This window comes from Chiloscyllium plagiosum, unplaced genomic scaffold (genome assembly GCF_004010195.1).
Source record: "Chiloscyllium plagiosum isolate BGI_BamShark_2017 unplaced genomic scaffold, ASM401019v2 scaf_4287, whole genome shotgun sequence".
In the NCBI taxonomy this organism is placed as follows: Eukaryota; Metazoa; Chordata; class Chondrichthyes; order Orectolobiformes; family Hemiscylliidae; genus Chiloscyllium; species Chiloscyllium plagiosum.
The window spans coordinates 6,846-20,204 of NW_025214961.1; the positions used below are offsets into that span (position 1 = coordinate 6,846).

At 41.4% G+C, this 13,359-nt stretch overlaps 1 protein-coding gene across 2 annotated transcripts in view; it reads left to right on the plus strand.

Moving 5' to 3' along the window:
* Positions 1-472: 472 nt before the first annotated feature.
* Positions 473-13,359, plus strand: part of zc3h14 (zinc finger CCCH-type containing 14) — a 42,639-nt gene continuing 29,752 nt past the window's right edge. Inside the window, exon 1 of one of the 2 annotated variants that reach the window (XM_043686658.1) lies at positions 473-654. In XM_043686658.1, coding sequence (XP_043542593.1) covers positions 619-654 — 36 coding nt within the window. In that variant the 5' untranslated portion in view covers positions 473-618. The remainder of the gene's footprint in view (positions 655-13,359) is intronic. The other variant, XM_043686657.1, reaches the window with a different exon arrangement.

Sequence of the window (13,359 nt, forward strand, 5' to 3'; positions counted from 1 at the left end):
TGCCGTGGTTCCATGTCATGGGCTTCAACTTGGTTGAAACATCCAGTGTGTGAAAATGATGTTATATAATTGGAATTTATGTTGGGGTGGCACAGTGGCTTGAACTGCTGCCTCACAGCGCCAAGGACCATGGTTTAATTCCTGCCTCGGGTGACTGTGTGGAGTTTGCACATTCCCTGTGTCTGTGTGGGTTTGCTCTGGTTTCCTCCCACAATCACAAAGACGTGCAGGTAGGGTGAATTGGCTATGCTAAATTGTACATAGTATCTGGTGCTTTAGTCAGGGGTAAATATACGGTAGGGGAAATGGGTCTGGGTGGGTTACTCTTCGGAGGGTCGGTGTGGACTTAGTGGGCCGAAGGGCCTGTTTCCCTACTGTGGGGAATCTAACCTAATTAACTTTCGTTCAGCATTACTCCACTTACAGTAAGCTGGATCTGTTGGCTGATCAGCCCCGCGTTTCGAAACGCGATGTGAGCGCGGTTTTGGATTGCGCGCGGGGGTGGAGGAGAAGATTGGCGCGACTGACAGCCCGTAGTTTCCCCGGCTGCTGCGCCGTTGCCGAGACACCGACACGGAGAAGGAGGTCGGGTCCGGGCCGAGGAGCCATACTACAGCGATGGAAATAGGAACTGAAATCAGCCGCAAGATCAGAGTGAGTGTTGACCCTGGCCCTGTCCTCGATTCCCCCAAACCGTGAAGCGGAGGGCCCCAGGCCCCGGGCCCTCGCCCCCGGGTCTGGGCTGTTGTCCGGCCTGCGGCCTGGGTGGGAGGGGAGAAGCTCTCATGTTTGTTTTTGGTTTCCAGCTCGGAGCTCAGGCGGGGAAACCGGCGGAGCGGCCTCCATCCGGTCATTGCTTTGGGGGGAAAAAACCCCAAGTGGGTTTGCTGGAGGCGGCCCCGAGTGTCTCACTGTTCATGTCTAACAATAGTTTGGTTCGGTGGGTCTCTGCCAAACTAAAGGATGTACAATCGTTAGCCGCTCGGATTCCCGAGTTTGAAACCGTGGTTTTTGTTTCTCCCATTATCTTTGAATGTTTCCGGTTTATATTTTGAAATCTCCAAACCTGTCGCTTCCTCGGGTCTCTGTGATAAACGGGGACGGTGGGGAAACGTGCGACCAGCAAGTGGTGTACGGCAGAGATGGCCCCCCCTTGGCCCAGGAATTTGGTGTGCGGATGCCTGCGGTACAAATAAAAGTTTTAAAACAAACCTATTTGCTCGCCTCCTGTCCACTGTCAGCAAAGGTCGCGAGGTGTTTCTTCAAAGAAGAAAAAAACTTATAGAGCTTTTATTCATGGAGTAAGGGTGGCGTTGGCGACGAGCGTGAATTGTAAATTGCCCTTTACAATGTGGAGTTGCACTGAAGCTTGAACAACTTAATGGCTTGTTAGATTATTTCAAGGAGCAGTTAAGAGTCAGTCACGTTGCTGACTTAACTCAGTTAAAAATCACACCAGGTTATAGTCCAACAGTTTGATTTAGTGCCTCCAAATACTGTAAACCTATTGGACTATAACCTGGTGTTGTGTGATTTTTAATTCTGTATACCCCAGTCCAACACCACCTCCAAATCTAAGTTAATTATGTAGACCAGACCAGGTAAGGTTGACAGATTCCTTCCTTAAAGGACATTGAACCAGATTTGTTCTTGTGACAATCTGACAGGAGCATAGTCGCTATATAGTTCTTTTAGAATTGTGCATCAAACAATTTTTCTTCACTCAATTCAGATTCCGTGACTGTCATGAGATTTGAGTTCATTCATCCAAATTGTTCATACATGTTATGTGAATAATTATTACTTCAGTCATGTCACTGCTCTAGTACTGTCCTGAATATTGCAATATTTATTTCTGAGCTTGGCTAGATTTCTAATTTGAATGTAGAAATTCTACTGGTAGCTACTAATTATCACATTGTGATGGTTTGGTGAGTTTTAAGATTTGTTGCTCAGGTTGAGGTTCTGGTGTAGGTTTGCTTGCTGAGCTGGAAGGTTTGTTTTCAGATGTTTCGTCACCATACTAGATAACATCTTCAGTGAGCCTTCAGATGAAGCATTGGTAGTGTAGCCTGCTTTCTATTTATATGTTTGGGTTTTTTTCAGTTGGCAATGTCATTTCCTATGGTGATGTCATTTCCTGTTCTTTTTCTGGAGGGGTGGTAAATGAGATCCAAGTCAGTGTTTGTTGATAGAGTTCCAGAGTGACTTGGATCCCGTTTACCACCCTGTGCAAAAAAGAAAAGGAAATGACATCACCAACCCAAGGAAACTCAAACATATAATTAGAAAGCGCTTCATCCGAAGGCTCACTGAAGATGTTACCTAGTATAGTGATGAAACATCTGAAAATGAACCTTCCAGCTCAGCAAACAAACCTACATCCAGATGCTGATGCTTTCTTTCTGAGTTCAGAACATGACTATTCTAACTTGAAACATATTGTGACTTTAAATGTAAAACATTTTGAGCTGTTTGAGTTTGCAACAAAGTTTGAGTGTACAACATTCTGACAAGGCAAGTCCCAATCTAAGACTTGAACACAAAACTCTGGGCTGATGTTGCAGTGCAGTACTGAGGAAGAACAACATTGGTGATGCCATCCTTCAGATCATATGCTAAATTTGGGTCCTACTTATGTTACTACTTTATAAGCTGCATGTGGTAATCAGTCCAGGGCCAGGATGACATCACATGGTCAGCCATGAAGACTCGGCAAGCAGCAGCATGCAAGACCATGGGTGTTTACATAAGTTGTTCTGTAACTGCAGGTTCTCACTTTGTCTAACAAGTCTGTTTTGAGATTTCAATCCATACTATCTGCTAGTCCAGTTAGAACTGTAATCCTTTGTTAAGGAACAACACACAAAAAAAAGTAATCAGTTGTGATTTTTGTATGAACAAAAAGACAGTGATGCAAACAAATAGAGGCTTGAAGCAGTGCAAAAGTTACATTTACCTTGGAACACAGAAAAATACATCAGTATCCAAATAATACTGGCTAAACAGTAAATACTTGATGTGTGAGATGATCAGATGAGTGGTATCTGTGAACAGCAAGTTGTTTCCAAACAGCTGTAGAAGCTACAGGGTCACCAAGACAACCTCAGGTGTAATTCCCATCCAAAAAGATCAAGCGCACAAAACATTTGAGCTGAAGACCAAACTAGCACAGGGATGAATTAAGAAAAACAGCAGTTGCATTGTGGAATCTCTGCACATGTCAGGGTCATTTACTATAAATCCTCTACATGTTGATAATTTTTGTAAAACAGGGAAACATCAGGAAGCTGACTACTAAATTTCCTAGCATGAATTGACAAGCCATAGATATTGTATCTGAGTGTAGGTTTTACAAAGAAATTATGGAGCAGTGCTTTTTTGAAAATCAACATAAGCAAGTGGTGAAAACAAAAGAGCCATTCAAAACAAGGAGCTACATAGGCTAATCGGAAAAGGATCAATGAGATCCTATTAAACATTGGGAAGTGATGGAAGATAATTTTTTGTAAAAGTGAATTTCAGAATTCATCATTTAGGGCTGATGTTTTAGAGGCAATGCCACAAGAATTGGTTGATTGGTATGTCAGTAGATACGGAGATAAGTGCAAGGACAGTAATTGCTCAGAAGCTGAGCTATATGAGTGGATAATAGAGCTGCTTAGAGAAATTTAGCTGTAGGCTGTGCCATTATGATAGATCTCCTATCCCAATACCATATTCACACTTTCTCCCCACGCCCCCTGATACCTTTAAAATCTAAACATTCATCTATCTATCTCTTGAATATATTCAGTGACTTGGTCTCCACAGCCTTCTGTGGCAGAGAATTCAACAGGTATGTTAGCTTTTCATTGCAGAAATCTTTCCTAATCTCAATCCTAAATTACCTACCCTGTACCCTGAAATTGTGTCCCCTGCTAAGGAAAAGATCCTCCCTGCATCTAATTAGTCCAACTCTGCACAGATTCTGTATGTTTCAATCAAGTGCCCTCTTATCTGTCCAAACTCTCTATTGAATATAAGCCCAGTTAAATCAATCTCTCCTCAGAACACAGTCCCACCATCCCCAGTATCCGCCTAGCGACTTGCTGCATTCACTCTTGGCAATTGTATCATTTCTTAGGTAGGGAGACCAAAACTCCTCCAGTTACTCAGCTGTGGTCTTACCAAGGCCTTAAATAACTACAGTAAGACATAGTTATTTCTGAATTCAAATAGTTTTCAAATATTTCCAAAAAGACCTGTTGAAGAAAAAGAGGTCATGACAGTGACACTGCTAATTAAGATGGCAGAAAATATGAAGCCATTGTAACCGGACAGCAACGTCTTGGTAAGTATTAGGCAGGCACATTTAACAGAATTGGACCAACACTCAGACGTTTACAACACAGAATGGTGCCAATCAACTTGTTGTCTACATTTAGTTAACAGATTTAACTACATTAATCTCATTTTCCAACTCTTGGCCTATTGCCTTAGAGATCATGACAACATGAGTGAATATCTAAATAATGCGTAAATGAGAGTTTTTTACTCTGCCACCCTTTTAGGGAGTGAGTTCCAGACTCCCACTTTTCTCTGGATGAAAACATTTCTTCTTGACTCTGCTCTTGGCCTTCTACCTCTTAATTTAAACCTGAGTCCCCTGATTATTGACCTCTACTAGTAGGAACAACTGTCTAACCATCTTATCTATACTCCTCAATCATTAGATACCTCTATTAGGTCTCCTCTCAATCTTCACTACCCCAAGGAAAAGAACTCCAGCCTGTCCAATCTTGCTTCATAGCTCTGACCCTCCAATCAAGGCAGCATTCTGATAAATCACATCTGCACCTTTTCTTGTGCCATCACATTGTTCCTATAATCTAATGACCATAATCTCTCACATTAGTCTAGTTGTGACGTTTTTATACAGATCCAGTATAACCTCACTCCTCCTGTATTCTATTGTTCAGTTGATAATGACAATTAATCCATCTTCTTAACTATCTATTTACCTGCTCTGCTATGTTCAGGAATCAGTGGATATGCATAACAAGGTCATGCTGATCTTCAGTACTTCACAGGGTTCTAACTTTTTAATGTGGTCCATTGCCTGTTAGCTGTGTCATGTGCATTACCACGTACCTTTCCACCTTGAATTCCATTTGCTAATGCTCTACCTCCTGATTAATCTGTTGATATCCTCCTGCAGTTTACAGCTATCTTCCTCACTAGTTACCATTCTACCAATTTTCATGGCATTCATAAATGTCCTGATTGTGCCCCTACATTTAAGCCCATATCATTAATGTACACCATATATGGCAAGGTGCCCAGCAGTGAACTCTGCAGCATCACACTAGAAACAGACTTCCAGTCATAGAAACATTGACTTATAATCACTGATTGCTTCCTGCCTGTCAGCCATTTTGTCCTTTTTACATCATTCGTGGGACTTAGGCCATTCTCACTGGCCAGCATTTAATTGCCTATCTCTAGTTGTACTTGCAGTGGTGGTAAGCTGCCGTCTTGAACTGCTACAAGTCCAAATGCTGTAGGTAGACCTACAGTGGTGTCGAGGTGGAACTCTTGGATCCTATGGGCTTTAACTTTGTTGACAGTCTGTTTTGAGGGATCGTATCAAAAGCCTTCTTAGGGTGCATGTAAATCACATTAAATTTTGTTAAATGCAACATTTTCTTAACAAATCTATGCTGATTATGCCTGATTAATCTGTGTCTCTCTAAGTGAACATATATTCTGTCCCTCAGCATTCCATGCTAAATTGCCAGTAGTGTTAGGTGAAGGGGTAAATGTAGGGGAATGGGTATGGGTGGGTTGCTCTTCGGAGGGTCGGTGTGAAGTTGTTGGGCCAAAGGGCTTCCACACTGTAAGTAATCTAAAACTTCCCACTGCAGAGATTACACCACAGGATACTGAAAACAAGTAATTTCCATGGGAAGTGCAGATTGTTGTATCTGACACAAGCCTGTTCTGCACTCCAGAATCTTCGCAAGTCATGCAGCTGCAAAAGACCCACTAGAGCTCACTTATGCGAGAAGCCTTGTTATAAAGGTGCAACCACTGAATATAATAAGACACAAACAAAAGATTGTAGCAGCGACAAGGCCCAGCATCTGCATAAGCGCAAAAACAGACATTAGGTTTACAACAAGACAGACCGGGGTGAAGACTAGAGTTGAAGAACATTCAGTCTAAAGCTAAACAAGCTTTCCATAATATGGATGTGACACATCGTGTGAACAAAATCACTTAGAACCTTTTATCACTATTGACATAATTACCTGAAGAAAATTTGTCAAACGCATGTTCAAGACTGGTATCAATATTAGAGCTAGTGCAAACATCCAGTCAAAATTCCAAATACTAACTCCCTGGATTGTGAGAAAGTTAAAGATACAACCTCCACAAGTAAAACTGATGGCATGTGATGAGTTGCATATCCTTCGTGTTGGAGTATTCACCATGCAATGCAGTTATAGCAGTTCTACGTGGAAACTACAGTATTTTACCTGGTGGACATGAAAGGACCAACAATAATAAGACTGCCAGCCTGTATAGATCTCAACATTATAACCTTTCATAAAATTACCAGTCACAGCAGAAGATGGAAGGACTGCTCACATTGAATTGGTCCAGGATTTGCAACAGTAATACTTGCGTGGACTCGACACCACAGGAAACTTTAAAGATCATGTTATATTACATCTCCAAAAGTTCTGTCAGCCTGGAAGTTGGTCGACTCTCCCAGAAAGTCCAACATTCACACAGGAGAAAAGCTTATGAGTAAGCCTGACCAAATGGAGCGTAATGGTATAATCCATAATACACACCAGCTCAGACTGGAATGGTTCTATGTTGTGCATTCTAAAAAAAGATGGCATCAAGGTATGTTTGAATCTGAGATCTCTAGACTTTTAAAAATATGCTCATGAAAATTTTCAACATTAGGAAAATTGAATGACAAATTCATAGGAACTAAATTCTTTACAAGTCTGGATGCCAAGAATGCATGTTCCTTTACTTGGCAAAGGAAGCTCAACAAATCACTACTTTCAGAACACCATTTGAAATATATTGCTTCCAGAGACCAAGTTACAATCTGTCAGGCAGGATCTGTTCCAACAGCATATGGGCAGAATTAAAGAATTTGTGGACGAATATGAATTGCTGATGATTTTTACTATCACTATGTCAAGGAGGAGCACAACATTACACTCACTGACAATAGTGCGCCATGAAGTATTTGTCTTCAACAGCAAGAAGTGAATGCATGTCAGATCATTTTGTTTTTGGCTCTATTCAGATTATAGGATCAGCTTGATCTAGGCAAACTTAAAGACATGCTTACATTCCAAGTCAAAGAACACCTCCAGCGATATTGCTGATATATTTTAACTTCTCAGCACATACCTACAAACTGTTCTAATCAACATTAGAAAGCTGTTAAGGATAGAAGTCCTGTGGTGTTGTCGATAGAAACATGTATCCTACAAATCTGACCGATGGAAGAAGACACTCCTGAAAGTCATTACATCATGCCAGATTGCAAACAAGTCATGTCAAGAGCAGTTTTTTTATTCCAACGTAGAGCATGAAATACATGTTTAGTTGTTACGTATCCCAAGATGTTGTACATATCTGTTCCATAAGGAATTCATTGGAAACCGATCATGAACCATTGAAAAGAATTTGGGGAAAGTCAGAGTGAACCAGTTAAACTACAGCTACTCCAGACTAATGCAAATTTTGATGTCTGCTTTAGTTTTGGTAGCAAAATGGCTACCTCAGATATATTAAGCAAATTACCAAATCTAATAAGGATGCAGAAACTGCAGTAGATTTACAAGTAGATCTTGTAGCCTACTAAGTGGAAAATGTGCTTAAGGTCAATATTTGGTGCATTTTGATCAGTGCGAATGCAACCAACTTCAAGAAGGAACAGCTATTGTTTCATGACTGACAACACAGGGAAAGTTATCATAGAAGGATGGCCTGACATTTAGTCATTTCAAGGTGAACTTAATATCTCAAGAAGTGTTATTTTATTTAACAGAAAGCAAGTGTTTGTGCCCAAAGCACTGTAATAGTTACTCTGAGGCATATGGGCATAGAGCAAATAAAAGCCATAGCAATGGATACTGTATTGATCCCTGGCAAATACAATAACACCAAGAAGGTAATAAGGATTTGTGAGGTATGCTGGAGTCACCAGTGAAAAAGCTGGATCATCTTATTTGTGCGCTATACCACCAGGTATAGGCTTATAAGTACCAACTGTTTGGAAGACAAGCTAAGCTATCGCAAGTCCAAGTTGGAAAAGTAAAAAATCATGAAGATAGCACATGATCAACATGCAGGTGTGGTAGTACCTAGAGTCAAGATTAGAGTGGTGCTGCAAAAGCACAGCAGGTCAGGCAGCATCTGAGGAGCAGGAAAATCGATGTTTCCTGATGAAGGGCTTTTGCCCGAAACATCGATTTTCCTGCTTCTCGGATGCTGCCTGACCTGCAGTGCTTTTCCAGCACCATTCTAATCTTGACTCTAATCTCCAGCATCTGCAGTACCCACTTTCGCCCTGTAGTAGTACCTAATCTACGTGTAGATCAGAATCATATGTCCTACCCAAGAAACCTGGTAGTGAGATATTCAAAGTGTACAGTGAGCCTAGATTCTTCAAAGTGACGGACCAACATTTGAGGAGAAATTGAAACCAACTCTGGAAACTGTACAGTTCTGCAAGTGTGTACAGAGCACACACACAACTATGTTCAGATGATCAGTCAAGAACATGCAAGTATGAAGTCTGATCTCCCAAAGCCACTCCCTGATGGCAGGAGAGGAGATGCTATGCTACTGTTTTCAGAGTTGACAATGCTAACGAGCCATGGCCCAGCCACTCAAGGATATCCGTTTGCTAGTCTAAAGAATGTATATATAACTTTCAGTTCCAGCGCAACTCATCAAATTGTCTTTGAAGTAAACCTGTTGGGGATTTTCAAGTAAATTGATCCTCCGCTTCAAACCAAACTAGATTTAGTGCGAAATGTTTAAGATTATCAATACAGTACCATCTGCATAGGATTATAGGATCCCTTGACATTATTTCAAGGGTGCTATCCTTGATATCCTGGCCATTTTAGACCCTCAATTATCTTTCAAGAATTAATTTGTTTGTTTTCTCATTGTTGTTTATAAGAGCATGCTATATGTAAAATAGCTGTTCCATTTTCAATGTTATAACACTGATTACATTTCTCAAGTGCTTAATTGGCTGTCAAGTGTTTTGGACTGTTCAGTAATCATCAAAGGCACCTATAAATGCAGTTCAGTTGCCTGTAATGGGCTTTGCATGTAAATTTCTAATTGGCTATATGGGTGATTTACTGGTAGCAGGTGATGGTTTAAATAAAAGTCTGTGATTCGGTAGTGGGGGATAAAAATGCTTGTTTTTTTTGTTAGAGCACTTCTGAATATAAGAGAAAAAATTGCAAATCAGAGGTCTTGTGATGCAGTGGAAGTGTTCTACCCACTGGGCCAGTCAGCTTGGATTTAAGTCCCACCTTCCTTCCAAGTGGGTTGTGATGGGACCAAACAAATTGATCAAAAAGTTCTGTTCGGAGAATTTGAGGCATAGGTAGAGTCCCAACCTCTCGACCAGGAGGCCGGCTTCAAATATCACTTACCTAGTGACCTCTGAACAGGTTGGTTAGAAAATGTCTAGAAATGGAAGTCAGGGCTTTTGTACAGTTGGTAGTGTCCCTGCCTCTGAGCCAGGAAGCCTTGGTTCAAGTCCCACCCACTCCAGAAGTGTGGAGTAGCACCTCTAAACAGGTTAATTAGAAGGCATCTGTAAGTCAAGAGGCTGTAAGAAGTTATTAAGACAGATAACCTTTTCTAAAGCGCTAGGTTTTGAGGATAAGAGAGAGATTAAAGAGCTCAGTCCTGAGCAGCAGTACAATGAAATTTAGGTATATCTGAGTAATCAAAAATAGAGTGCAGAAATCTCAAAGGAATAAAAGGGGTCACTGACAAGGAAGGGTGAGGTTATGGAAGAATTTCAAAATGTGGATAAGAATTTAAAAATACAGTTGTTGGGAAATGCAGGTCAGCAAGCACTAGAGTAATAGTTGTTTGGGACTTCTGTAAGTTGAGCACAGCAAAGTTTTAGGTGAGGTAAGTTAACAGAAGATGAGATCCATTGACATTCAAATTCAGAAGAAACAGAAATGGATGAGGACTTTAGCAAGTGATGAATGATGGGGAAAGCATGTAAGGCTATTAGAAGTGGAGGGAGTAGATTATTTAATGATAGAACAGTCATGTACTTGGAAGCTCATCATGGGGTCAGGATTGGCACCAAGGTCGTGAACTGTTGTTTTCAACCTCAAATGGTTTCTAGGGAGAGTTGGAGTCACTGGAATTTGAGACCGGGTCAACGGCATTAACCATTCAATATCATTTAATTTAGATCATTTACATTGTGACTCCACTCATCCCACTTTGTTCCATAATCTTAAAACTCTTACCTCTTAAAAATATCAGTCTCTGCTTTATGATTTTCAGTGGACTTAATTCCAAACGTTTTGGGGAGTGAGAATTCCCAGTTATCTCAACTGAACTCTCCTCCTGACATGTTCAAGTATGACTTTATGTGGAATTTGAAGATTTTGAGTTCCAGTACACACCACAAGAAAACAAAAGCAATACAGAATTAGTTTAAAGCATTCATGTATTCTCGGCACTCTGTTTTAAAACCAATATTTAGTGATGAACAGAAAGAGGTAATATTTCAGGTCAAAGGTCATGTTGCAGCTTTACAGTACATTGGTTAGGCCACTTTTGGAATGTTGCGTGCAATTCTGGTCTCGTTCCTAATGGAAAGATGTTGTGAAACTCAAAAGGGTTCAGAAAAGATTTACAAGGATTTTACCATGGTTGAAGGAATTGAACTATGAGAGGCTGAATAGACTGGGGCTGTTTTTCCTTGAGCATCAGAGGCTGTTGCCTTATAGAGGTTTGTAAAATCATGAGGTGCATGGATAGAGTATATAGACAAAGTTTTTTCCCTGGGGTGAGGGAGTCCAGAACTAGAGGGCATAGGTTTTAAGGTGAGAGGGAGAAGATTTAAAAGGGACCTAAGGGGCAACATTTTCATGCAGAGGGTGGTGTGTGTATATGGAATAAGCTGCCAGAGGAAGTGCTGGAGGCCAGTACAATTGCAACATTTAAAAGGCATCTGAATGGGTATATGAATAGGGAGGGTTTAGAGGGGTATGGGCCAAGTGCTGGCAAATGGGACTGGATTAGGTTAGGATATCTGGTCGGCGTGGACAAGCTGTTTCCATGCTGTACATCTCTATGACTCTATAATTGGCCCTTCTTCAGAATTGAAGATAAAATATAACCGTTTTTAAACTTGTGAAAGGAGGTATACGCAGGAACAACAAAAAAAAAGCTGTGGAAGGGCGGGGTGCATGAAAGATTAAATTACAAAGATTTTCACGATGGAGCAGAGAGTGATAATGGGTTTGGTGACAAAGTAAGGTTATCCAAATGAGGCCTGAGTAGCTGCATGAAAACTGAATGCAACATGATGTGATAAAGAAATAAGACACTACCAACCCAGCAGGATTTTTAAAAAATCAAAATTAAGCCAGAGGTTATTGTCTAAAGTATTGAATTCAAAAGTAAAGTTTCCATCCTCCTTGAATTCAGATGAAAGGTCGCTGAACCTGAAAATCTAACTCTATCTCCCTACTGTGCAACCTGCTGAATTTTTCCACGTTTTTTTTGATCTTCGTTTATGACATCCACCATCTGCAATATCTTGATTTTGTATTTTGTAAGTTGCTCTGTTTTGAATTGCAATAATCAGTGAAATATTGTTGATATATTTTAATGTTCTGAAGTAAATTGATATTTTGTTCTGTAAAGTATCTGATGTATCACACAGTTTCAATAATAAATAGTTGAGCCATATTCATCGGCAATTCCTCTTCAGTTGCAATATCCAGCTAAATTTTGGATTTAAGTAACGCTGCTGTGCAAAGGGACCTGGGTATCCTCATGTACGAATCACAAAAGGTTAGTTTGCAAGTGCAGCAGGTAACTAAGAAGGGAAATATAACATTGTCTTTAATTGCTCGTGCGATGGAGTTTAAAAATAGGGAGGTTACACTGCAGCTACATAAAGTGCTGGTGAGATCATAACTGGAATCGAAAAGTGCGGCGCTGGAGAAGCACAAGAGGTCAGGCAGCATCCAAGGAGCAGGAGAGTCGATATTTCAGGGACGGTCTACATGCTATAGAAAAGCGATCCCTTATTCCCAATGCCTCCGCCGTATCTGTTCCCAGGAGGGACAATTCTACTCCAGGCCATGCTATTTCAAGGACCTCAATTTCCCCTTCCATGTGTCCTCCAGCACATCTCCACTTCCCACACCTCCGCTCTTGAATATCATCACTCCAACTGCAACAAAAATACCGCACTCCCCAGCCCTCACCTTCCACCCCACTAATCTCCAGATACAGCACATTATCCTCCGCCATTTCCATCACCTACAATCAGATCCCTTGCCACTACATGAGGTATAAAACCTGTGCCCACACCTTCCTCCTCATCTCCGTCCAAGGCTCCAAAGGATCTTTTCACATCCGGCAGAGATTTTTCTGCACATCCAACCACCTCAACTTCTGTGACCGTTGCACTTGATATGGTCTCCTCTATATTGGGAAGACAGGCCACCAACTCGCAGAGCGTTTCAGGAAACATCTCTGGGATGTTTGCGTCAAACAACCCCTTCGCTTTGTGGCCAACTACTTCAACTTCCCATTCCACTCCCCCAAGGACATGCAAATGCTGGGCCGCTTCCACCACCAAATCAAAGCCACCCAACATCTGGAGGAAGAACATCTCCTCTTCCTTCTTGGGACTCTTCAATCTCATGGCATCAGCATCAAATTCACTAGTTTCCAAATCTCCCCTCCCCCCATCTCATCCCAGATTCAACCCTTCAATGTGGAACTGCCGTCTTGACCTGTCATACCTGTCCATCTTTCCCACCTATCCGCTTCACCCTCCTCACTGACCTATCCCCTCCTGTATCCACCAGTCGCCTTCTCCACAACCTTCCCCCCACACCCCTATTTATTTTTCAGCCCCTTATCCCTCTACGTTCCTAATGAATGTCTTATGCCCAAAATGTAGACTGTCCTGCTCCTCGAATACTGCCTGACCTGCTGTGCCTTTCCAGCACATCACTTTGTGACTCTGATTCTCCATCATCTGCAGTCCTCACTTTCTCCCAGGCCACACCTGGAGTACATTGTACAGTTTTGGTCTTCTTA